Genomic DNA, 27,233 nt, shown 5'->3' with positions numbered 1-27,233 from the left:
CAGGCGGACAAGCAGGCAAACAGACAAACAGGCAGAGAACAGAGAGATAGAGAAAGAGACATGTTTACGAGATTTAAATTCACTCTCTTCTGAGTTCAGTGAGCCGACACATGTTTCTGAAACCTTTTGTTATTAGGTTTATACAACTGAAAATGTAGTTTGCTGAATGGAACGGTTGAGTTGGTCTGTCCATTTCTGAACACTATATGACTGGCTGGTGCAACCGACCACTGCACTCTCTCTCTCTCTCTCTCTCTCTCTCTCTCTCTCTTAGTCTCTCTCTCTGTCTCTCTCTCTTAGTCTCTCTCTCTGTCTCTCTCTCTCTCTCTCTCTCTCTCTCTCTCTCTCTCTCTCTCTCTCTCTCTCTCTCTCTGTAGCATACGCAGAGCTATTAGATCGATTTCACATGGGTCAAGCAAGACAAGATTCAGTAAAACGTGTTGTAACGTTGACTGAGTTAGATGCGTGTAATTTTCCAACGTTTCACATCTAGAACAAAATAGCGACTTTAAGGCACAGTAAGCCTCCCGTAAACCATCACAGATACTGTCAGACTTTTACACACAGTACAAACACCCTTCCATTTGAACGCTCACCAAACGAGAACATCCTAGGTGCCCTACGTAAAGAGCGAGCAATTTTCAAAGAATTAATTTTGCGGATTGTCTCAGTAGACAATCGGACCGTGGTGCGTTTTAACTTTTAAAATCTAAATAATATTATTGACAGCTTGTTACACAAACATTCTTAAATCATAAAAGAATTCTTTTTCATCAAGACAAGATCAGTACAATTCGAAGTTTTGAAAGTTTGAAAAAAGAAAAGCCCGGAAGCAGGGTCACGCAAGGTCGTGGTTCTCGTAGCAGACGACGGTTTATGCCTATCGCCAGTTCCTCTGAACAGTCAAAAGCCATCGCTAGAGTTCTTGTGAACCACAGCCGTTTGTTTCGTGCATAGGCAGAGGTACATAATAACGTGCTATTGTAGATAAGCTCACTAACTGACGACTACATTGTGAAAAAGGGAAACTGGATCACACGGGTTCACGATGGCTCAGGGGTAAGATAAACCACACAAAAATAAATTCTTTGAAAATTACTCGCTCTTTACGGAGGGCACCTAGGATGTTCTCAAGCGGTGAGTGTTTAAATGAAAGGGTGTTTGTACTGTGTGTAAAAGCCTGACAGTGTCTGTGATAGTTTACGGGAGGCTTACTGTGCCTTTAATCATTTGAAAGAGAAATCGTGAACTGAAAGCAGATTACTCGCACAACGACAACATCACGCACACACGCGCGCACACACAGACACACATTAACACGCACACGCAGGTTAGATCACGCAGAGCTGATGACACTCTGATATTTAAAGGTGACTCCTCTATTTTAACGCAACATTGCCTTCTTCTTTGATCGTTGTCTTTTTTCTGCCCTACGATTGCTTCTTGCTTCTCAAGATGTTTCTTTTTCTCTTTGAACAATGGATTTGAAAAGGAAGACATTTTCAGGATCCATCACGCCACCCCTTCCTCCTAAAAAACACACACACACACACAAATCTTTTAAGGTCGATAAATAAACGTTCTTATCGATCCTATGACTTGCTTCATTGTCTTGTCATTGTAATTACCAACCTCAGGGTGTAACTCCCCTAAGTTTTGGGAGAGGTATAGGAATACCTTTTAACGTACAAAACACTCAGACACAGTCAACCACTCTTACTCTAATCACTGACTCCACAACCAGGCAACATTCAAACCAAAGTTTATTATTTACACACACGACAACACCGCATTCACATTCACATCCAATCACAATCGCTCAAAATCAAAGATAGATGAAGAAGGAAGAATTATCTTAAAGTTTAACAAAACAAATTGGCTATAAGAATTTATAACTTGATACTAAAAGAACTGTAAATATCCCTAAATATTACCACCTACCACCTTAATTCCCTGATCCCGAAAAATCAAGAAGTCTCTTTATAAATCTATCTCCACTCAAAATCCGCTTATCTTCACCTACAGTAATCAATTAACCCCGTTATTTATTAACTAACTATTATTTCTAACTTACATTTACACTAATACCTCGTGATAGGGACTACCAATGTTTCTGCTACACTGCCTTCAACCTTGATGCAAAAGATCAACGCCAAACGCAGCTACACATGAAACCCGTAGGCCCAGCCACCATTAATACTAATTAACTTAACTTTAAATAACAAAACCCTCAATTCTCTTCCACTTATTTCAACACAATAAGTGGTACGAACATTAATTCATCAATAACACATTCACATTAATCCACCACGTAACAACGTTACTTCATAACAACAAATTACCATATCACTACATACTTTTCTCTTCGTGCGTAATGATCACGACGTTTCACAACCAAGTCCAGTTCACATCTCGCCGATCCACAAAATCAACGTCGCTCAAAGAAAACAATAAAGACACTCCAGATTAGTCCCGTTGAAATGTAAATAACCAGGCCTGGTACTAAGTTAACAACCTAATATTTAATTAATAGTCAATTTCTACCTAGTTTCCTCTAACACTTGCAAAATCTCTATGTCTTTAATATGTTTAAATTCACTTATAGGTCACAATGCTTAGTGAAGCCACAGCTGCATAACTCGAGGCACACAGATGCCATAATATATTCTTGTGCACAGATTGCTCGTGGCAATAGCATGCCAGCACTTTCCACCACTTTACCCACTGACGGTGGGCCACCTCACCTCCACAGCTCACACTTGCGACACACCGGTGGTTAAACACCCCACCAACTAACACGCCTTCCTCCCGGGTATAGAGCCGGAAGCTTCTTGCACCCGGAAACTCATGCTGTTCCCTGTGTCGTTCGTCTCTCCTGGCTTGGACTCTCCCACAGCCCCGCTTCTATGCTTGAACGCTGTCGTAGGAACAAAAGCCAAGTATAACTACTTGTTCCTCCAACAATACTTAATTATCTCCCCTTATCCACCAAGTCCATAAATTGACTCTAACAACAATATTTCCCTCGTTTGACTTCCCATAATTTCCATTTTCATCGACTTACAAAGTCCCCTCTTTACTTAATTACTCATTAATTACCATAATTAACTACTTAATTAACCACTCTGGCCATCTCATCAAAGTTACTATTTAACTTTAACCAACATCATTATCAAAATACCAGAGTCCCAACATGACCAATTATGTAATAATTCTTACACTTTCCACTCACTTAAATACCTAATTACAGCCTGTACTTTTATACAATTGTAAATACACCATCATCAATATAAATGTTCAAAGTATTTACAACTCCCATTTCACCAAATCAAAACAACATGGCTGCCCCCATAATAAACAATTCCTATTCCATTATTTGACCCAACCATTTACAAGCAGCCCCTTCACAACAACGCCACTTCCCTCACCCCTTATGAATTTAAGTCATATTACATAGTGGCACCTCGTTCTTCCCTCTTTCTCTACCCGTGATGACGTCACATATTTACAACCAACCCCCCCGTCTTCTGTCTTGACGGTGAACTCCCGTTTACACCTCCCGTACCTCGTGTTCACTTTTCCGTACTTGCACCTACTACACGACTCTTTCTCTGGAGTTAACGCTCTCTACCTTAAATTCACCCTCCATAAAATAAATCCTTCCCACACATAAGTTCACTCGCAGCAACTGCTGACACCTCTTTTCTTCTCTCCACCAGCCTACTCGCTCTCCACACTTCTTGCACAATAAAAACTGTCCACCCCCTTTCCCTTGTTTCCCATTTTCCCTCTCCCCTTTCTACCCCCGACACCCTACACATAAAATGACCCCAACCAAGGAAACTAAAAAACTAAACCTCTCTCATACACAAACACTACCGAACCAACAAATTTTGACCCTGAGCACGGAAGGAGAGAAAAACTACAGAATTTCAACACACCTTGCCGTTCGAGGATTGACCACCCGTAGAACCCTTGAAGCCACACCAAGACAGCTGGAACACAACTTGTCTCCGGGGTTGTATAAAACAACAACACGCCGGTCGGCCGGATAGAGCATTCACAACAACCATCCGTTCTCTTCACAGTTTTACACAGCAGTGACCTTCGAGCCTGTGACTCGTTCACGCACCACGCAACCCCACGTGCGTGAATACACTCCCGCGATTGGCTGTCCATATCCACGGACACACACCGAGTCACTGTATAGGCACCCATCTGAGCCAAAACCGCACGAACCCCATCTCATGCACGAATTACCCAATAAGTCATGGCTGGACTTGGGCAGAGTTTGTGACAAACCCCCCACCCAAGTACAAAACACCCTGTATTGAACCAAAAACCACACACCTCTGACCAATGCCAGGAATCCTAATACGTGTAATCAAACCACAACTCCCCTGAACTAAAACACTACACAACTCTACTGACATCCATGGACTTGCAACATGATCCAGCCCACCAAAATCAGTCCATTTTGATGGTTCAATGCTTCCCACATCTGGCTACTCTTCCGAGCGACTGAGCAAGTCGGCCCCCACGTTGTCTCTTCCAGGAATCGCCTGGATGGTATACATGTAGGGTTGCAGAGCCAACGCCCACCGCATCAACCTCTTGTTAGTCGCCTTCAAACCCTCCAGGTACTCTAAGGGTTTGTGGTCGGACTGAATGCAGAAAGGTTTTCCGTAGAGGTACGGGCCAAACTTCCGCACCCCCCACACCACCGCCAAGCACTCGCGCTCGATGGTACTGTAGTTACGCTCCGCTGGCAGCAACTTTTTGCTCGCACAGGCCACCATCTGCATCCCTTCCCCCTGGTCTTGGAGTAGCATCGCCCCCAACCCAACACCGGATGCATCTGTGCGAAGAGTGAAAGGCACGGAAAAATCCGGCAGCTTGCACACCGGCTCTGTGGATAACTTCACTTTCAGCGTATCAAGGGCCACCTGCATAGGCTTCGTCCATCTGACCTTGTTGGGCTGTGACTTCTTGGTTGCGTCTGTCAGCGGAAGTGCAATGTCCGCAAAACCCGGCACAAATCGACGGTAGAATCCGGCTAGTCCTAGGAAGGATCGGATCTGCCGCTTTGTTGTTGGCCTGGGCATCTTCGCTATCTTGTCCATCTTCCCTTCCTCGGGTTGAATCACTCCATTTCCCACCATGTGTCCCAGGTACTCCAGTCGTCTAAACCCCAAGTAACACTTGGATGGTCGAGCTGACAACGATGCTTCCTGCAGCCGCTGGAATAAAGCTCTGAGACACTCCAAATGACGCTCCACGGTTTCAGTTGCCACTAATATGTCGTCAATGAAATTGTCGATCTCGATCATGTCGAGAGGGCTCAACAGACTCCTCATCATCCTTGAAAAGATGGCTCCTGACGTCTTCAACCCAAACGGCATCACCGTCCACTGGTAACACCCCTGCGGTGTCGTGAATGCGGTCTTGGGCTTGTCTTCTGCCGCCATAGGGATCTGCCAGTATCCTTTTGCCAGATCTATCTTGGATAGATATTTCGCCTTGCTGAGCTTGGCGAACATGGCCTCCATGTTTGGCATAGGTTCGGCGTCAAACTCCACTATCTTGTTCAAACGGCGGTAGTCGGAGCAGAACCTCTTTTTCCCGTCTTTCTTCTCCACGATCACGATTGGAGAGCTGTATGGGGACACCGACGGTTCGATGACCCCCATCTTCAACATCGCGTCGACTTCTTTGGCGATAATGTCCCGCGTCGTGAATGGCAAGGGGAACTGACGGACTCTAACTGGTTCGTCATGCGCCAACCGCATGCTACACTCTGCCAGCGACGTCCTCCGTGGCAGATCCGTGATGACATCCTTGTTGACCTTGAGGATTTCCTTGATCCCTATATGCAGTTCTGGCGTCTCTGGATCCAAGTGCACATCCTCGATCGTTTCCTCTGACGTCAGGGGTATCAACGGAATGTCTTCGTGAGATGACTGCACTGTTTCCCACTCCTCCCCTTCATCCACCACACACACCGTTGCTATCGCTGCCGGCCGCTCCACATACTTCTTCAGCATGTTGGCGTGGAACAATTTCTGCTTGGGCCCTATCCTGACGCGGTAGTCACACTCGCCCACTCTTTCCTCCACGACGTAGGGTCCTCGCCAAGCCATCTCCAACTTGTTTTTCTTGAGAGGCAGGAGTAGAAGAGCGCGATCTCCAGCCTCGAAGGTTCGGCGTTTGGCCCCGCGGTCGTAGTGCTTCTTCTGGCGCACTGCTTCCTCACACAGATGTTCCCTAGCAATTTTGCATGTTTCCTCTATTCGGTCCCGGAGGTTCAACACGTACTCGGACGCAGTCTGCGCTTCCTTCCCGTCTTCTCCTTCTTTTGTCCAGAGATCCCTCAAGATGGCCATAGGTCCCCTCACCGTACGGCCGTACAGCAACTCAAATGGGGAGAACCCAGTACTTTCCTGCGGAACCTCCCTGTATGCGAACAAGACACCTGGGATAAACCGATCCCATGTCTTAGGGTCCTCCACACACAATTTCTTGATCATGGCTTTCAATGTGCCATTAAACCTTTCAACCAAGCCGTTGCATTGCGCATGGTACGGCGTAGTGGTTCGTCCCTTGACGGCGAGCAACCGGTGAACTTCTCGCATGACGGCCCCGGTGAACTGTCCACCCTGGTCCGACAGGACCTCCTTGGGTATCCCCAACCTCGTCCACATAGTCCACAGCGCTTCAGCCACCTTCTCTGCCTCGATGGACTTAAGTGCCACAGCCTCGGGGTAGCGCGTCGCATAGTCCACCATCACCAGGATGAATCTCGCCCCACTGTCAGCTGCCGGCTTGATCGGCCCCACCAAATCCACCGCCACCTTCTCAAATGGAGCATTGGGCAGAGGCATTTGCCCAAGCGGCACTTTGGCAACTCGTCCCTTCGGCGTGACTTTTTGGCATCGGTCGCAGGACTGACAGTATCGTCGCACGTCTTCGCACAGGCCTGGCCAATAAAAATCTGCCCATAGACGTTCGCGGGTCTTCTTGGTTCCCAGATGTCCTGCCATGGGTGTGTCGTGGGCGAACTTGAGTAGTCCTTTCCTCAAGGATCTGGGAACGCATATTTGTGAACACTCCAATTTCTTCTCCCGATAAACCCTCTTTAGTATCCCACGAGACATCTTGAACTCCACCATGCCCTTTCCTGCTTGTATCTGTTTCCCTTCCTTCGCCAGTCGTTTTGCGCGCACTAGTGTTTCATCTTCCTGTTGCAAGACTTTCAGCTGATCCGGAGTCACTTGCAGCCCTTCAATCTGCACCACCACCACCGGTTTCACCGGCCGTGTACCTGCTTCAGCCTGTGCTCTGGTTGTCACTGCCGCACACAACGCCCGTCTGGGATACATCGATACTTCCACCCAGTCTCCGCTCGTAAGCTGGGCCAGGTTTCCCAGAAAAATGTCAGGCCTGATGTTGTCGTTCACGATGGCAAGAATCCTCTCACAGATGTACGGCGATTCTACGTCAACCCATGCTAAGGGATACGTCTTTGTGCAGTCTAAGTCGGCAAACTCTACGTGCACTGTCCCGCTGGTGTAATCCTCAGGCCTAACAAATGCAGCCTTTACCATGGTCTTGTCTGCCCCTGAATCACGTAGACTGATTGCGTCTCTCCCGTTAACCTTGCACCTTCCCATCGGCCGAAATGGAATTTTCTCGCAGTCTTTGCACAACGGCTCTGACGGCTCGGAAGATCTCGTCTGGTCATCTTGCTCGGTCGTCATGCAGGCGTTCGCGGTACACTCCCTGGCAATGTGTCCCGTCTTCTTGCACCTATGACATATCACCCGATTGTTGTATTCCCGATTCCAGTTCGTCTTTTTGTTCCTGCTGCCCTCTACTGGCCTCACTTGGCCCTCTGACTGCTCTGCCTGTTCCTCCGATCCCCCTCCGGTCTTGGTACCCCCGTTGCTTGTAGTCTTCTCCTTTTTCTTTTCCTCCTCGTCCATTTGGCCCCCGATGTTACGTTTTGCGTTGAACAATCTGGCGTCCCGTTTTGATTCCAAGTGAGTGAACGCTAACACCGCCGCTTCCTTGGCTGTAGCTGGCTTTTTATCGCTGACGTACTGGAACAGCTCACCCCGGAAATTTGACATCAACTGTTCTCTCAGGATCAGGTCATACAGCCGGTCATAGTCTCCCGCACACTGTGACATCGCTATCCATTGATCCAACAGGGTCTGCAGCCGACGACTAAACTGTACAAAGTTCTCGTCCCCTTGCTTTGTGATGTTTCTGAATTCCCGGCGATAGTGTTCTGGAGTATGATGGAACTCTTCTAACAGCGCAACCTTGAGCATATCGTAGTCGCTGGCATCCTCGGGAGTCATCCGTAGATATGCTCTCTCTGCGCGACCCTTCAATTGGTCTGCTAATCGACCTGCCCATGTCGCCCTGCTCCACCTGTGTGTTGTCGCTGTTCGCTCGAAGTGGAGGAGGTAGTCGTCAATGTTGACAGAGTCATCACAGAAGGACATCTTTACCCGGTATTTGTCAAAACTCGGTTCTCTCTCATCCCCCCTGTGCGCAGAGCTAACTCCTCTTTCCACCTCGCCTCACTTGCTTGCAGTTCCTCTTCCCGTATGCGACGCTCCTCCTGGCGTCGCTCTGCCTCATCTCTGCGCCGGACTTCTTCCTCTTGTCGTCGTGCTTCTTCTTTCCTTTCTTGGAACTCCCGTTCCTCTTTACGTCGGGCTTCTTCTTTCCTTTCTTGGAACTCCCATTCCTCTCTCCTTTGGGCCGCCTCATCCTTGCGTCGGGCTTCTTCTTCCTTGCGTCGAGCTTCTTCTTCCTTGCGTCGAGCTTCTTCTTTCTTTTCCTGAAGTTCACGTTCTTCTTTACGTCGGGCTTCTTCTTCCTTGCGTCGAGCTTCTTCTTCCTTGCGTCGAGCTTCTTCTTTCTTCTCCTGAAGTTCACGTTCCTCTTTACGTCGGGCTTCTTCTTCCTGGCGTCTGGCCTCTATCTCTTCCCTACGCTGGGCTGCTTCTGCTTGGCGTCGAGCTTCTTCTTTCTTCTCCTGAAGTTCTCGTTCCTCTTTGCGTTGTCGCCGCTCTTCCTTCCGCAACTTCGCCTGCGCCACTCTCTCCTCGACGATGGCCGCCTCCCTGCGCACTTGGGCCATCACAAACTGGGCCAACGTCGCCCCTTGCAAACCCAAGCTTTCACCCTGACTACGGAACCGTGCTAACTCCCTGTCTACCGACTCATCGTCAAACCCATTAGAACCTTGGACCATGATCGGCGACACTCCCCTTACAGCTTGACCCTCACCGTACCCCATCGCCAAACGCTGCGCCCCAACAGACCTCGTCCCCAACACTCCTGGCGTCCCCAAAGACCTCTCCATCCTCGGCGTAGAAACCGCACCCGGCATACCACCCGTAGCCAACAACGTCGCACCACCACTTGGTACAGTGAACCGAGGAGGGGTTACCACCAGGGATGCAGCCGCAGACGTCGCTGGAACCTTCTCCTCCATCCTAGCCGCCCGCCTCAACTGACGCTCATCCCGATCTGAATTCGACATCTCCTTGACAAACCAACCTCACCTTGACCCCAATTCCAAAATTGATCGCCCACAACAAACACGGACAGAATAATACAAAGCAACAACCACAATAGAACTTACCCAAACAGCTAGCTGACAACCTTGGTAGAGTGAGATCCGAGTGATCAGTTCGGACCCCAGGTGTGCTCAAACTCACTCGTTCTCTCTCCTTCCTCTACCGGGTCAAAATAGCCACCCAGGCTTAAAGCCTTTAAGTCGCCCGCCAACCGCCCACGCTAGTCCTCATTCATACCCTTTCACAACTGATTCACACGAGTCACGGCCCTTACTTCCCGATGCTATCTAAACCCTTCCTAATCCCCGAAATGAAACTCCTATCCCACCGCTGCCACCATTGTAACTCCCCTAAGTTTTGGGAGAGGTATAGGAATACCTTTTAACGTACAAAACACTCAGACACAGTCAACCACTCTTACTCTAATCACTGACTCCACAACCAGGCAACATTCAAACCAAAGTTTATTATTTACACACACGACAACACCGCATTCACATTCACATCCAATCACAATCGCTCAAAATCAAAGATAGATGAAGAAGGAAGAATTATCTTAAAGTTTAACAAAACAAATTGGCTATAAGAATTTATAACTTGATACTAAAAGAACTGTAAATATCCCTAAATATTACCACCTACCACCTTAATTCCCTGATCCCGAAAAATCAAGAAGTCTCTTTATAAATCTATCTCAACTCAAAATCCGCTTATCTTCACCTACAGTAATCAATTAACCCCGTTATTTATTAACTAACTATTATTTCTAACTTACATTTACACTAATACCTCGTGATAGGGACTACCAACGTTTCTGCTACACTGCCTTCAACCTTGATGCAAAAGATCAACGCCAAACGCAGCTACACATGAAACCCGTAGGCCCAGCCACCATTAATACTAATTAACTTAACTTTAAATAACAAAACCCTCAATTCTCTTCCACTTATTTCAACACAATAAATGGTACGAACATTAATTCATCAATAACACATTCACATTAATCCACCACGTAACAACGTTACTTCATAACAACAAATTACCATATCACTACATACTTTTCTCTTCGTGCGTAATGATCACGACGTTTCACAACCAAGTCCAGTTCACATCTCGCCGATCCACAAAATCAACGTCGCTCAAAGAAAACAATAAAGACACTCCAGATCAGTCCCGTTGAAATGTAAATAACCAGGCCTGGTACTAAGTTAACAACCTAATATTTAATTAATAGTCAATTTCTACCTAGTTTCCTCTAACACTTGCAAAATCTCTATGTCTTTAATGTGTTTAAACTCACTTATAGGTCACAATGCTTATTGAAGCCACAGCTGCATAACTCAAGGCACACAGATGCCATAATATATTCTTGTGCACATACTGCTCGGGGCAATAGAATGCCAGCACCTTCCACCACTTTACCCACTGACGGTGGGCCACCTCACCTCCACAGCTCACACTTGCGACACACCGGTGGTTAAACACCCCACCAACTAACACGCCTTCCTCCCGGGTATAGAGCCGGAAGCTTCTTGCACCCGGAAACTCATGCTGTTCCCTGTGTCGTTCGTCTCTCCTGGCTTGGACTCTCCCACAGCCCCGCTTCTATGCTTGAACGCTGTCGTAGGAACAAAAGCCAAGTATAACTACTTGTTCCTCCAACAATACTTAATTATCTCCCCTTATCCACCAAGTCCATAAATTGACTCTAACAACAATATTTCCCTCGTTTGACTTCCCATAATTTCCATTTTCATCGACTTACAAAGTCCCCTCTTTACTTAATTACTCATTAATTACCATAATTAACTACTTAATTAACCACTCTGGCCATCTCATCAAAGTTACTATTTAACTTTAACCAACATCATTATCAAAATACCAGAGTCCCAACATGACCAATTATGTAATAATTCTTACACTTTCCACTCACTTAAATACCTAATTACAGCCTGTACTTTTATACAATTGTAAATACACCATCATCAATATAAATGTTCAAAGTATTTACAACTCCCATTTCACCAAATCAAAACAACATGGCTGCCCCCATAATAAACAATTCCTATTCCATTATTTGACCCAACCATTTACAAGCAGCCCCTTCACAACAACGCCACTTCCCTCACCCCTTATGAATTTAAGTCATATTACATAGTGGCACCTCGTTCTTCCCTATTTCTCTACCCGTGATGACGTCACATATTTACAACCAACCCCCCCGTCTTCTGTCTTGACGGTGAACTCCCGTTTACACCTCCCGTACCTCGTGTTCACTTTTCCGTACTTGCACCTACTACACGACTCTTTCTCTGGAGTTAATGCTCTCTACCTTAAATTCACCCTCCATAAAATAAATCCTTCCCACACATAAGTTCACTCGCAGCAACTGCTGACACCTCTTTTCTTCTCTCCACCAGCCTACTCGCTCTCCACACTTCTTGCACAATAAAAACTGTCCACCCCCTTTCCCTCGTTTCCCATTCCCCCTCTCCCCTTTCTACCCCCGACACCCAACACATAAAATGACCCCAACCAAGGAAACTAAAAAACTAAACCTCTCTCATACACAAACACTACCGAACCAACAAATTTTGACCCTGAGCACGGAAGGAGAGAAAAACTACAGAATTTCAACACACCTTGCCGTTCGAGGATTGACCACCCGTAGAACCCTTGAAGCCACACCAAGACAGCTGGAACACAACTTGTCTCCGGGGTTGTATAAAACAACAACACGCCGGTCGGCCGGATAGAGCATTCACAACAACCATCCGTTCTCTTCACAGTTTTACACAGCAGTGACCTTCGAGCCTGTGACTCGTTCACGCATCACGCAACACCACGTGCGTGAATACCCTCCCGCGATTGGCTGTCCATATCCACGGACACACACCGAGTCACTGTATAGGCACCCATCTGAGCCAAAACCGCACGAACCCCATCTCATGCACGAATTACCAAATAAGTCATGGCTGGACTTGGGCAGAGTTTGTGACACAGGGACATTCCAAGAAAAGTCACAGCATAATGTATTTGTTTTGTCTGTTGTGTCTTGTGTGTGTCCACTTTAAAAGGCGTTGTGAATGTTTTGTTTTGTCCAGAATCCAACATTCCAAAATGTAACGTTTCTTGTTTTTTTATGGCCTGTCAAAACTTAACATTACTGTTTTATTATTTTTTATTCAGGATTCAGCGAGTGATCGCGACAGCTATTGAACGTTTTATCTTCTTTAAAAGTTCGTCTGTCAGGGCGAGCCAGCCAAACCGACAGGATGCAGGGACAGTGACATATTTGTTGACATGAATGTGTGGGTTCGTTTCCCGTATTTCAGAGTTCAGAATTGTAATCAATAAAATAGCGTCAACGACCGATTTACGCTATCCCCGAATGAGCAACGTTTTTCTGTGTCGTTCTTATCAGACCCTTCTTATGTGCAGACCACTGTGTTAATAAGAACATGCCGATGTGTTTCATGCCATTCTCGTCATGTTTCCTTCTCAACAGAACAAAAACCGATGAGAGTTAATTAGTTTCAGTGTATTACATTTCTGTTACCAAATAGCATGCCCCGAATAGTTTTTAGGCACCAAAAGTGAAAGAATAAAAACTTGTTTTGAAGAAACACTATTTTTGGCTCAGCATCCATATGGATGATTCCATCAGATCCCCATATCTCTCCTCACAGTGCGCGGTATCGCGGGATGGTCGATTCCCGGTAATGACAGTTTGAATCAGATTGAAGGGGCGGTAACGGACAGAGAGACAGCGAGAGAAAGCGGACAGCGGTTTGTTTATAGCTGGTGGTCCAGTGTGACACAGATCATCAGCGTCTGTCTCCCGCCCACCGACCCCACGGTGTTCACGTGCTGCAATTACCGGCCGACAGCCTGGGAGTGTTGTCCCGTCGCGCAGGCGGTCATTGGCGAGTGTCCGGCGCTGTTAGGGAGACTTAATGAAAACAACGAAGGGAGATACATCAACGGTTGGGAGACGGAATGAAAACAACGAAGGGTGATACATCAACGGTTGGGAGATGGAATGAAAACAACGAAGGGAGATACATCAACGGTTGGGAGATGGAATGAAAACAACGAAGGGAGATACATCAACGGTTGGGAGATGGAATGAAAACAACGAAGGGAGATACATCAACGGTTGGAAGATGGAATGAAAACAACGAAGGGAGATACATCAACGGTTGGGAGATGGAATGAAAACAACGAAGGGAGATACATCAACGGTTGGGAGATGGAATGAAAACAACGAAGGGAGATACATCAACGGTTGGGAGATGGAATGAAAACAACGAAGGGTGATACATCAACGGTTGGGAGATGGAATGAAAACAACGAAGGGAGATACATCAACGGTTGGGAGATGGAATGAAAACAACGAAGGGTGATACATCAACGGTTGGGAGATGGAATGAAAACAACGAAGGGTGATACATCAACGGTTGGGAGATGGAATGAAAACAACGAAGGGTGATACATCAACGGTTGGGAGACGGAATGAAAACAACGAAGGGAGATACATCAACGGTTGGGAGATGGAATGAAAACAACGAAGGGAGATACATCAACGGTTGGGAGATGGAATGAAAACAACGAAGGGAGATACATCAACGGTTGGGAGATGGAATGAAAACAACGAAGGGAGATACATCAACGGTTGGGAGATGGAATGAAAACAACGAAGGGAGATACATCAACGGTTGGGAGATGGAATGAAAACAACGAAGGGAGATACATCAACGGTTGGGAGATGGAATGAAAACAACGAAGGGAGATACATCAACGGTTGGGAGACGGAATGAAAACAACGAAGGGTGATACATCAACGGTTGGGAGATGGAATGAAAACAACGAAGGGAGATACATCAACGGTTGGAAGATGGAATGAAAACAACGAAGGGAGATACATCAACGGTTGGGAGATGGAATGAAAACAACGAAGGGAGATACATCAACGGTTGGGAGATGGAATGAAAACAACGAAGGGAGATACATCAACGGTTGGGAGATGGAATGAAAACAAAACACGCAGATGAAGTACAAAATGGTGACACAATATGCCAAACCGAAAAGAAAGCCACTTTTGTACGCCAAAAGATCCCGTTTCCATAAAATTTGCACACAAACTTATTCCTAAGGTTGGTGATGTGCTGGGAGGCCATTGTGCGTCTGCTGTGAGGAGAGAACTTATTGAGATACACGACACCGACACATGCACCGCCTGGCGGTGACCAGAGTATTTTCCTCTGCTGTCATGACGAAGTCACCGAGACAAACTTTTTTTTGACATTCTTCGTCATTTCCTCGGGAGACTCACATACGAAGTGACGGAATGTCTGCGGGACGCCATTATTCGCATTAATGACGTATTTTCTAACATTTGTTTCGCTTTTGACGGGTCAAGAAGAGATGTCTTAGTTTGTTTAATGACGGGCGCAGTGGCGTGGTGGTAAGACCTCGGCTTCCTAATCGGGAGGTCGTGAGTTCGAATCCCGGTCGCTGCCGCCTGGTGGGTTAAGAGTGGAGATTGTTTCGATCTCCCAGGTCAACTTATGTGCAGACCTGCTAGGGACTTTAACCCCCTTCGTGTGTACACGCAAGCACAAGACCAAGTGCGCACGGAAAAGATCCTGTAATCCATGTCAGAGTTCGGTGGGTTATAGAAACACGAAAATACCCAGCATGCCTCCCCCGAAATCGGCGTATGCTGCCTGAATGGCGGGGTAAAAACGGTCATACACGTAAAAATCCACTCGTGCCAAAAACATGAGTGAACGTGGGAGTCTAAGCCCATGAACGAAGACGAAGAATGTTTTTATTTGACTCATTGACAGAGGTGTCCGAGAATTCAGACATTTTCCGGAAATAATTCTGTCAGGATTTTTAACCGTTGAGGAACAGTGGCAGAAGTACGTGAATGTTGATAGTCAACACAACTTGAAGGGGACGTCACTCTCTGTCTCTCTCTCCCTCTCTGTCTCTCTGTCTCTCTCTCTCTCTCTCTCTCTCTCTGTCTCTGTCCCTGTCTCTCTCTCTGTCTCTCTCTGTCTCTCTCTCTCTCTCCCCCGCTCTCTATCTCTCCCTCAATCTCTCTTTCTCTCTCTGTCTCTCTCTCTTTCTCTCTCCCTCTCTCTCTCTCTCTCTCCCCCCCTCTCTCTCTCTCTCTCCCCCTCTCTCTCTCTCTCTCTCTCTCTCTCTCTCTCTCTCTCTCTCTCTCTCTCTCTCTCTGAGTTTCCATTCTGCTGGCTAGTGTGTTATCTGCCGTTCGCGCCTGATTTGCTGTTCCTCATTACGGTGGTTACGATAAAACTTTCTGTTCTCCGCTGATCCGAGCCTCCCAGAAACCTGACGTCGCGGGGGTCAGACAAGGTGACGTTATTTTGCAGTCAGAGCAGTGCAGTGCGGGCGCGGTCCCGAAGACCGTCTTGGGACCGTGAAATGAACTAATTCAATTCAACACGGTATATGGTTTGCGAGGATTCACATTCTTCAACTCCGGGAAACTTTGTTAGTAACAGATGATGAATGGGATCGTCAGTGTGTGCGAACATTTCTTTTTCTTCGTCGTCTTCTCTCTCTCTCTCTCTCTCTCTCTCTCTCTCTCTCTCTCTCTCTCTCTCTCTCTCTGCATCCCCCTTCTCTCTCTCTCTCTGCACCCTCCCCCTCTCTCTCTGTCTTTCGCTCGCTCGCTCTCGATCTCTCTCTCTTTCTCTCTCTCTCTCTCTCTCTCTCTCTCTCTCTCTCTCTCTCTCTCTCTCTCTCTCTCTCTCTTTCGCTCGCTCGCTCTCATTAGTGTACATGATGTGATCAGAACAGCGTTCACCCCGCCCCGACCCCGCCAGTCCCCTACTCACCTTTGTTCCAGTTCCGCAAGAAGACCCCCCCCCCTTTTTTGGGGGGGGGTTCTTTCTGTCTTCTCTTATTCTGTATCCTATTGTGTGGGTGGCATAACACCGCTTTGAACGGCTTCTACTCTTAACATTCTCAACCATATTCCACTGTCTTGGTACCTTCAATTCACGTAGCGTTGTCTTGTAACCGTGCGATAATTAGCCTTTAAGTTTTCACTAATGAGGTAGGTTACTGACTGCTTTCAGGACAGAACTGATAGATGCGTCAGATAATCGTCTCCACATCTTGTATTTTGTAAGTGGGCGAGATAAACAGTATGCATGTGTTACCGTCCACTGCACACTTGGCGTAGTAGATACGAGTAAAGACCTGGTGCGGATGTTCGAATTCGCTCTTCTGTACCAATGAACCTGAAGACCACAGAGAGGAATTCACTCTTCTGTACCAATGAACCTGAAGACCACAGAGAGGAATTCACTCTTCTGTACCAATGAACCTGAAGACCACAGAGAGGAATTCACTCTTCTGTACCAATGAACCTGAAGACCACAGAGAGGAATTCGCTCTTCTGTACCAATGAACCTGAAGACGACAGAGAGGAATTCACTCTTCTGTACCAATGAACCTGAAGACCACAGAGAGGACTTCACTCTTCTGTACCAATGAACCTGAAAACCACAGAGAGGACTTCACTCTTCTGTACCAATGAACCTGTACCAATGAACCTGAAGACGACAGAGAGGAATTCACTCTTCTGTACCAATGAACCTGAAGACCACAGAGAGGAATTCACTCTTCTGTACCAATGAACCTGAAGACCACAGAGAGGAATTCGCTCTTCTGTACCAATGAACCTGAAGACCACAGAGAGGAATTCGCTCTTCTGTACCAATGAACCTGAAGACCACAGAGAGGAATTCACTCTTCTGTACCAATGAACCTGAAAACCACAGAGAGGAATTCGCTCTTCTGTACCAATGAACCTGAAGACGACAGAGAGGAATTCACTCTTCTGTACCAATGAACCTGAAGACGACAGAGAGGAATTCACTCTTCTGTACCAATGAACCTGAAGACGACAGAGAGGAATTCACTCTTCTGTACCAATGAACCTGAAGACCACAGAGAGGAATTCGACTTTGCGCTCCGTAATTAAGGGAAGAATTAGTAATAGGGACCACTTTTTCTTTCTTGATGATAACTAGCTTGCTTTGTTGGTGAAGAAGCTTCATGCTGTGCTTGGTGGTTGTTACGGATAGTTTAGAGGTTGACCATGGGCAGCGCCATTTTGTTGTGAAATACGTCATCAGTTTGTGTACACAGGAAGTTGTGACATCCGTCACCCTATGGGAGGGGTGAAGGCAACATTGTTCATCTGTAGAAAGTTGTGAAATCCGTCACCCTATGGGAGGGGTGACGTCAAAATTGGTCATCACAGAGTTTGTGTAACACAGGAAGTTGTGAAATACGTCACCCTATGGGAGGGGTGACGTCAAAATTGTTCAACAAAAACATGATATGTCGCATTGTGCAGGGTCAACCGCAACAAACTCAAACCGAGCCATTCATACCTAGCTGTATTTGAGAGACTTATATACCCGACATTTTTATTTCTTATTTTTAGCACAGGTGTAGGAAAAATCATGAACCAAAATGTTATTTATTTTCTAATTTAACATTTTTTTTACAAATATGACCATGGTCTTTTAAACATACAGTGACATTAAACATTGTTATGTTAAAAAAAAGAAAAAAGAAATAAAGCTTTTGTGCACAAATCAGAAAATACATTGTACATTTTACCTACAGGCCAAACAGTGTCTGTTGGCGGCAGAGGGCCCAGCAAGTTGCTATTTTTAGATCGATTAAAAGTTGTCAAGAACAGGCGCTTACATTTGGATGTGTCCACTGATAGTAGGTTTGGTTGTGATCAATCAGAATGATGTAGGAATAAAAATGTATGACAGTTTGGTATGATGACATGTAATTCAAATATGCTGAAATGTAATATTATACATGATATAATATTATTATGGCTGTTGCCATGACCATGAACCCCAAGAAAGGTTTAATGTTATGTAAAATCAAAATACCAAAATCAAGCACCTACGGTCTACGGTGCGGCTTGGACCAAAAAAGGATGGACACGCAACTCGCTCAGCCAGCCAGCGCTGCGAGACTTACAGCGGCCAACTTCGCCGCGGCGCGCTCATTGGCTAAGTATTGAACTTGCGTCAAGGCCGATGCGCGTAGATTCCCAGAATGTTTACTTTCGGTTAGATTCTTCGACAGCATTCGCAGAGGTGACTGCCGTATTGTGTACCGCAGTCAGAAGTAATTTATTACTTTTGGGAGTTTAGTAACGTGATATCAGTTTTCAATTGTTCGTTCACTTATATTGCTTTCAGATTTAACACACAAGAAACAGTAGCACGGTTTTCGTTGCGAAAATGTGCATTGGCAGTGCTACGCGATCGAATTGACAATTGTGTATTATGTACACGCGGTGTTCTTCTCAGGAAAAGACCGAAGCGACATGTGACGTCAGTCGTTCAGCCCGCGAGCGGTGGGATGGGGGGGTTCACATGGTTTGTTTGTTTCAGAACCACACCCATATACACACATTTCACATGTAAACCATTTGTCCGCCCCCTGTCGATATTTATCGACTAAGTTCCTTGTTCTCTGTGTGACCGGCATACATACAGGATGACGCCCCCCCCCCCCCCCACCCGAAATAATGCAACCAACAAATAAGCATATAACTTCCATGTGTGTTGGCCGAATTACTTCATATTTGGTGTACATTAACTTCAGCTGATGCATGACCTGTCTGTCTGAGTTTTGTGCAATTTCAAAAGCCGGAGGGGGGAGGGGGGGGCACGGTGTACACTTTCTGTCATAGCCTAAAGGCCACGTGGATTCAGTGCTACCGTTCAGACTCCCGACCCAATTAATTGCATCCAAAGTTTCAGGAGAATTCACTTACTTGAAATCAGCCTTCAGTTCCGGGCAATGCTTTGTGTAAACCACGGCGGTAGATCCGGTGGTGTGTTTACAACGGTCATTCACTGGCATGTCCGGAGGGTGGTGGTGGGAAGCTGGACATACCTGAGAGACCTGTCCAGAGCGCAGGATGCGTTTCATGTAATTGGCCGTTATGGGGTGGGTGACGGTGTACATTACGTCACTCTAATGGGAGGGAACTCTAACGGGAGGGGATTGGGAAGAGTCGTGTATCTGGTGCAGTTCTGTTAGATCATATTTTCCATCCTTGTCAGTTCACTTGTTTAAATAAATTACCTGCGTTTATAACAGTTAGATATGCGTGCAATTAACCTTATGCAGCGACCGGTTCTGATCTGAAAGGAATTAGTAGTCTTCCCATTGCACAGGGTCAGTCACGTAGTTGTCACCTTTCTTACGACAGGGACAATAGAGACATGAACGTTTTGAGTTAAAAACCAGTTTTGTCTTTGCGCAGCTGGCTTTTGTTTTAGTGGTGGGCGATACTCGGTAATGCCGAAAGACTGAGTTAAACAAAAGCGGGTTAGGTTGAAGATGTAAGGCATATCTTTCTTTGTGGAACTGGAACGTGGCCCGACAAATACTCCGAAGTGAACAGAATGCAAGCTTGCTGCGGACCGCACAACACTCCTTGTTGTGGCCACGTCTGTTTCTCTGTCTGTTTCGCGAATTCGGTCTCTGTTGTCTGACTCCAACGGCTGTTCTGATTTTGGCTATTATTCAAACCAAAACACAATTTTTTGTCAACCTCTTTCCCTAATCTACTTTTGTAGCTTATAAACTCTCTTTTGTTTTCAATTTCCCCAGGCTACTCCAGTACTTATGGGGTACTATTGATCTGACCGGTTGGGGATGATTCTTGCGAATTGGACAAATGGGAAGAATCTTGGAAGTCCAATGTACCTTACTCTAGATGCCATTGGAACGATTTCCTCGAAAACGCACCACAAGTATGGTAATTGATTATGGTAAAATGAAATTGAATGAATGCGCTTCGGGGCGCTGCTGCTATTCCGTGTTGGAAACAACAAGTAGTCAAGCTTAAGAAGAGGCGCCTGGCAGCAAGACGGCCAGGGTGATCTATGACGCTGCAGCCTGGTAACCAGCATCACGTGCATAAAGGGAAGTAACTCAGTGGAAGTTACCCAACCCAACCCTCACAAAAAGTGCTCTATCTTTGCCTAATTAACGATTTTTAGTTAAGCTTGTAAAACACTTGCTTTTGCAAAGTGAAAGCAGTCCTTCTACGCGGTAGTAGTATTTGTAACACAAAATCTAATTATAGCATAATTATGACCTTGGAAGCGATCTGAGGGCTTTTTTCTCCAGGTATTATCCCTTTAATCTAACCGCCACGTCGACTGATTCCTACCCCAAGGGCGTAAGCACACAGGGCGGGCCGGCCTTCACCAACACCGAGTGGGTATCGCCATAGTCCTTTATTAGTCTTTGCATCACTCATGCTTGATGACAGTCCTTTATTATATATCTCTGACCCATGATAAAGATGGTTCCGCCATTCAATGTGTGCCGCCATCCCAGCCTGCCTTGTCCTAGTCTGCCGCAATATCAACATAATACCACTGCACCAGTCCCAGTAGCGGTGATCCCACCAGACATCTTGTATCACTATGGTCTCTACATAGACAACGTGTCCCTTCGTCTAGTTGCGTTTTACGCGCTCGTGACAAGGTCGTAAAGGACATGAGATAGGGGAGAAACATCAGGCGGGGTCTGGCGATGGTGAAGAAAAAACAGAAAGGGAGGAGGGGAGGGAATGTCATTTAAGAAAGTAGGGGGGATTGGTAATTAGGGGGAGGGGGTGTTTAGGTGCAAGAGGCCTGGCCTAGCTTGGCACGCCAAAAAAGAAGACCACAAGAAAGAGTCTTAAGTCGACCGAAAGTGGGTGCATTCCATGCTTGCGCACTTCCTGTAGGCGTTTTTCCTGTATACAAAGAATGCACCCTGGGTGCATTTCCTGTAGCGTTTCGCAGATCTCGCTGAAAGTCACGTGATGCATAGCCACATCGATAACATTTAAATCTTTTTCTTTCGTTTTCAAAGGGATTCGATTCAGTGTTGCAATTTTTATTGAAGAAATGAGGAAATGCACCCGGATGTAGAAATCACAACAAAAAAAACAATTTCAACCAATCCGACCCCGCGGCTGCGTCCCACCCGTTTGGGTTGCACAAATTGTGGCTTTGGGTGCCTCAGCCCAGGAGTTGACTGGTGATCTTGCTCATTCATGTAGGTCCAGGGATTCCGGTGCAGTAATATTTTGGTTCAACTGGTCTTTAGCTTTGCTAGCGCGGGTTTTCATAGACATCCCCTGCATCATTCCGCGTGCGGGTGGTAGTTGTCCCAGGGCTGGGTAAACAGGTCTCGTTCACACTGTCCCCGCCCTCTCGCCGAGTCAACGAAAAGACAGCGTTACACAGGCACCTCTCACGCTGTCCCGCGATGAGGGTCTGAAGGCCTGCAGCAGACTGCTCGACTCCGTCCCTACCCTGTCCGTGATGAGGGTCTGAAGGCCTGCAGCAGACTGCTCGACTCCGTCCCTACCCTGTCCGTGATGAGGGTCTGAAGGCCTGCAGCAGACTGCTCGACTCCGTCCCTACCCTGTCCGTGATGAGGGTCTGAAGGCCTGCAGCAGACTGCTCGACTCCGTCCCTACCCTGTCCGTGATGAGGGTCTGAAGGCCTGCAGCAGACTGCTCGCCGCACATCACTTTCATCAAACCAACGGGCGTGGTCCAGAAAACGAGTGGACTCCAATGAGCGAGAAGAATGGTATTTTAAATCCAATCGCCTCGTTTAGAGTCTGTTAAAATGCTTTGTACATGCACACGTAACTTTAAAAACAGACGGTGAATCATAATCCTACATTTCTGCTCGTATCATGCCTTCGTTGAAACGGTCCATATATTTGATCTTTTGTACAACCAGAGTTTGAATGGACGCAGCTGAGCTTCCCTGATTGTCATGAAATGGATTGTAGTGTGAATAAAGGAGTTACTGTTATGTATACGTGTTCTGCCCTATCTAATTACACTGACTCTTCACTCTTCACACTAAACACTTCAAACACAGAATTTGGGAGGATACAGACTTATTAATTCCTCACAAATTATAACACAATTCTTCACCTCAAAACATCAATACCAATCAACTTCTCGTCCACACCGTTCATACAATCTCTTCACAATCACTCCATACATGTGATTAATGATATAAAGAAACTATTTCAATAATAAATTAAGTAGATGTGCAACGCCAAGGCACTGCATACCCCAGCGAAAGACAAACCTCTCTCTCTCTCTCTCTCTCTCTCTCTCTCTCTCTCTCTCTCTCTCTCTCTCTCTCTCTCTCTCTCTCTCTCTCTCTCTCTCAAACACACATACACACGAACACACACACACCCACCCCCCCCCCCCCCCCACACATACACCCCAAGTTACACACGTACACACATACACACTCACTCACACGCACTCACTCACTCTCTCACACACACTTCATACAGGACACAAAACACACCCCCATACGCACATATAGACAGACGGACATACACACCTTCACAAACAAACACTCATACACACACATATATACACTAGCGCACTCGCATAAACACACACCCAGCCACCCACTCTCTCTCTCTCACTCTCTCTCTCTCTCTCTCTCTCTCTCTCTCTCTCTCTCTCTTTCTCTCTCTCTTTCTCTCTTATACAGACAAACAAATACGCACATAGACAGTCGGACACACACTCATACACACAAACATACACACAAACTCATGCACACACACATTCACACACACACACACTCTCTCTCTCTCTCAAACACACACACACACCCACGCACACAAACACACCCCAAGTCACACACACACACACATACACACATACACGCACACACATACACGTATGCCTACACACACACGAGTACAGACTCATGCACGCGTGCGCACACACACACACACACACACACACACAACACACACATACGAGTACAGACTCATGCACGCGTACACACACACACACACACACACACACACACACACACACACACACACACACACACACACACACACACACACACAAACAGTAACACTAACACATGTGCACAAAATGAACACAAACACACACACTGCGCGAGAGAGAAAGACTACAGGGAGGCATGACGTCATGATGCATTAATTGACGTCAAAGACTTTCGACCGTGACGTATTCTTCTTACGCGAGCTTTATCCATAGACTTGGAAACTACGGAATTTCTACCCGTCCAAAACGGCCTTGGGTGGCGTTTGCTGAAAAAATGGGGGCGACTATTGCACCCACCGTATTTTTGTTAGTATGGTCCCAATTTTTGGTGAACTTCCATCTCCAACTGTAGCACGTAGCCGGGCACAAAGAATCCTTCTTTATCATGTATTATTCGGTATGCACATTTCTCAAGTCGATTACAGTATAGCGTTCACGGGATACCTCCAGCTTCGCTGGGATTACTGCACAAGGTAAAGTGTAGACAGACACTCACGAGTTCGCATCACCGCTCACTGCATGTCGTCATTTACACATCCTTGTGCCGCTGAATCCACGTAGACGATGAATTCCCAGAAACTCTCCTTATAGATGCCAACATGCACCTTTCACGTTTCTCCCCGAGAAACACTTTCGCCATTGACGAAAAGAACCGTCGTCTCTACGACCGGTGACGATGGAGACCCCTCCGTCCAGCCATCTGCGCCGATGTGGTCTCTCTCTCCACCATCGTCACGCCTCTTCCGTGTGAGGTCCGTCTCTCGCTCACCCTCATGAACTCTCGTCATGGAAACTCCTGAAGAATTAACCCAAGTGTCACGTTTCAATATATCACTTAAGGTGATTATGAACCGGTTAATTACTACTAATTAACTAACCACACCACGATCCACTCTCGCAGTCATACAATTAAATAGAGTCAACAAAAGTATAAGTTTCAGACGCCTGTGTATGTATAAACTCGCCACCTCCCTCGAGCCTTCACTCAAAATATGTTCCTTTTACGTTCTCAACACGTAAAAAACCCGTGATCACTGACAAAATGCCAGTAGTATATAGAAAATTATAGTAACACGCTGATCCCGTGTAAATACAGTCAAATGAGAATGTTCTGTTCAAAAAGCTCTAGTTCATGCAGGGGTCACACACCCCACGTTGTCCCGCAGTGGGGCACTGCGGTTATGAAATTAAAAGCCCCTCCTGTTTTTGGAACCGCAGGAGCTTTCTAGTTTGCTGTTAGGTAGATTTTTGGTTCCTCTTTCCTGTCATGCTCTCTTTTTCTTCATGAATTCTTTTCTTTTTTCTGCCTTCTTGCTCATTCACCTGTATTTTTTCCAAAAATCTCTTCTCTTGCCGCTTGTCTCGCGATTCATGTATAGTTTAATCTGTTAGTGTTCTGATGTAAGTCCAGCAGTAGATAGGTTAAGCCTATTTTAACATACTGGAAACTGGTAATCTTCCAGTAGGTATTAATTTAGTTTTACTAAAGCCTGCTGGGACACAAGTAATGGGTTAGTGCATTTGTAAACAGGAATCGCTTGACAAGTGGCCCCCTTCATCCCCCCCTTCCTCGTCCTGATATGGCTCTGCGTAGTCGGCTGGACGTTAAGCAACAAATAAACAAACAAACAAACAAACCCCACGTTGTCACTACTCCAATGAAATCACAGATAAGAGAAGACAACGGTGGTCAACGGGGTGCGTAAGACACGGTGCACTTAGCTTTCTTTCTGTATGCTGGTTAGCCGGTATGCTGGTTAGCCGGGTTGCTGGTTAGCCGGTTCGCTGGTTAGCCGGTCTGCTGGTTAGCCGGTTAGCGTAGCTTCCTCAGGTCCCAGCTCCAACGTCTGCAGCTAGCAGTGTCCCGCCAAAGGCAGCCGTGCAGCAGTTACAGGAAAACGAAACGAAGCGAAGGCTGCAAACAGAAAGCATCGGTGCACTAAACATGTCTGCCACCCCTCACCCACCACCTTAAAACATGTCATCTTTAAATACCTCATCGAGCACGTGGGCCTGCACAAAACGGACTTTTTACAACAACAAAACAGTCATTTTCCGTCCTTCTCTCCCTATCTGCAAAAACCATATACAGATTAGTATTTTAGCGTCACAGAGAGTAAATTATGCGCTAACCTGGAAAGAACAACAGAGAGTATTTCATTCCACAACACAGACTCATCAACAGCGTTAAATAATGATTTATTACCTCAAAAGCCTATGATTGTACTCTCAATGGAAGCAAAGTCCGCTTCCTCCCTGGAACAGCCTCTGTTCGTCAACAGTGACCGAAAACCTCCAGAACCCCTTGTCGAATCCTTATGCGAAAGCCATCGCCGACGAAGGAAAGTTGACGACTTGTCCTCAGCAAAATACGTGGCAGGGAGAAAGAAAAAACTAGTGGAAGTTCCCCTAGAGTGCCGAATATAACATTCGGTGAAAAACCATCATACTCTAGAAACTGTGTATTAGATCCTTCCCCTTCTGCCGCTGGGTGTCAAGTGCGCCGTCCTTGTGCCTCTCCCAGACAACCTAGCCAAAAACACGTGACTGACCTTGTCACAAAACCAGTCCAGCTATACACAATTCTGTCTCCCCAAGCAGAAAAAAGACACGGGAAACTCAATCCCTGAAAATCCCGTGCGCGCTGTCAGCGAAAAACCGTCAGCCCTATGACAGCAGAAACCCCCACTGTGAAACTCGTGCGCTACAAAACATCCGTGCTCGTTGAGCACTGTCAGCAAACTCTGCTGTAGCCCAATATCACGTACAGGCGCTTTCTATCATAATCGACCAAGAACAGGCACTCCACCGAGTGACACTTTCTTGGTCTCTGTCACCCGATCGTGACACCAAGTCTTAATACAACATTCTCTTAAACCATCTCCTCTTCCTAAACTAAAGTCATGGACTGGGTGGCCGAGTGGTAACGCACTTGCGCTTGGAAGCGAGAGGTTGCGAGTTCGACCCAGGGTCAGGGCGTTAGCAATTTTCTCCCCCCTTTCCTAACCTAGGTGGTGGGTTCAAGTGCTAGTCTTTCGGATGAGACGAAAAACCGAGGTCCCTTCGTGTACACTACATTGGGGTGTGCACGTTAAAGATCCCACGATTGACAAAAGGGTCTTTCCTGGCAATATTGTATAGGCATAGATAAAAAATGTCCACCAAAATACCCGTGTGACTTGGAATAATAGGCCGTGAAAAGTAGGATATGCGCCAAAATGGCTGCGATCTGCTGGCCGATGTGAATGCGTGATGTATTGTGTAAAAACATTCCATCTCACACGGCATAAATAAATCCCTGCGCCTTGAATATGTGCGCGATATAAATTGCATAAAAAAAATAAAAAAATAAAAAAATTCCCTGCGCTTAGAACTGTACCCACGGAATACGCGCGATATAAGCCTCATATTGATTGATTGATTGAATGTATCATCTCTCTCGTTATATTTAGTCAAGTTTTGACTAAATATTTTAACATCGAGGGGGAATCGAAACAAGGGTCGTGGTGTATGTGTGTCTGTCTGTGCGTGTGTGTGTGTGTGTGTGTGTGTGTGTAGAGCGATTCAGACTAAACTACTGGACCGATCTTTATGAAATTTGACATGAGAGTTCCTGGGTATGAAATCCCCGAACGTTTTTTTCATTTTTTTGATAAATGTCTTTGATGACGTCATATCCGGCTTTTCGTGAAAGTTGA

General features: G+C 46.3%; 1 protein-coding gene across 1 annotated transcript; it reads right to left on the bottom strand.

Moving 5' to 3' along the window:
- Positions 1 to 8,512: 8,512 nt before the first annotated feature.
- Positions 8,513 to 12,379, bottom strand: LOC138945295 (uncharacterized). Its single transcript, XM_070319885.1, has 2 exons — positions 12,239 to 12,379; positions 8,513 to 11,214 (listed from the first exon to the last, which is right to left on the bottom strand). The coding sequence occupies exon 2, from the start codon at positions 9,557 to 9,559 to the stop codon at positions 8,513 to 8,515; it is 1,047 nt and encodes a 348-aa protein (XP_070175986.1). The 5' UTR covers positions 9,560 to 11,214; positions 12,239 to 12,379.
- Between the last annotated feature and the right edge of the window lie 14,854 nt (positions 12,380 to 27,233).

Source organism: Littorina saxatilis, linkage group LG1 (assembly GCF_037325665.1).
Source record: "Littorina saxatilis isolate snail1 linkage group LG1, US_GU_Lsax_2.0, whole genome shotgun sequence".
Lineage (NCBI taxonomy): Eukaryota > Metazoa > Mollusca > Gastropoda > Littorinimorpha > Littorinidae > Littorina > Littorina saxatilis.
Note: the sequence above shows the minus strand (reverse complement) of the source record. Positions and strands in the feature narration are given on the sequence as shown.

What these genes read in the sequence shown, in the direction of transcription:
- LOC138945295 (XM_070319885.1), bottom strand. Translation starts at nt 9,559, where the DNA reads ATGTCGAATTCAGATCGGGATGAGCGTCAGTTGAGGCGGGCGGCTAGG.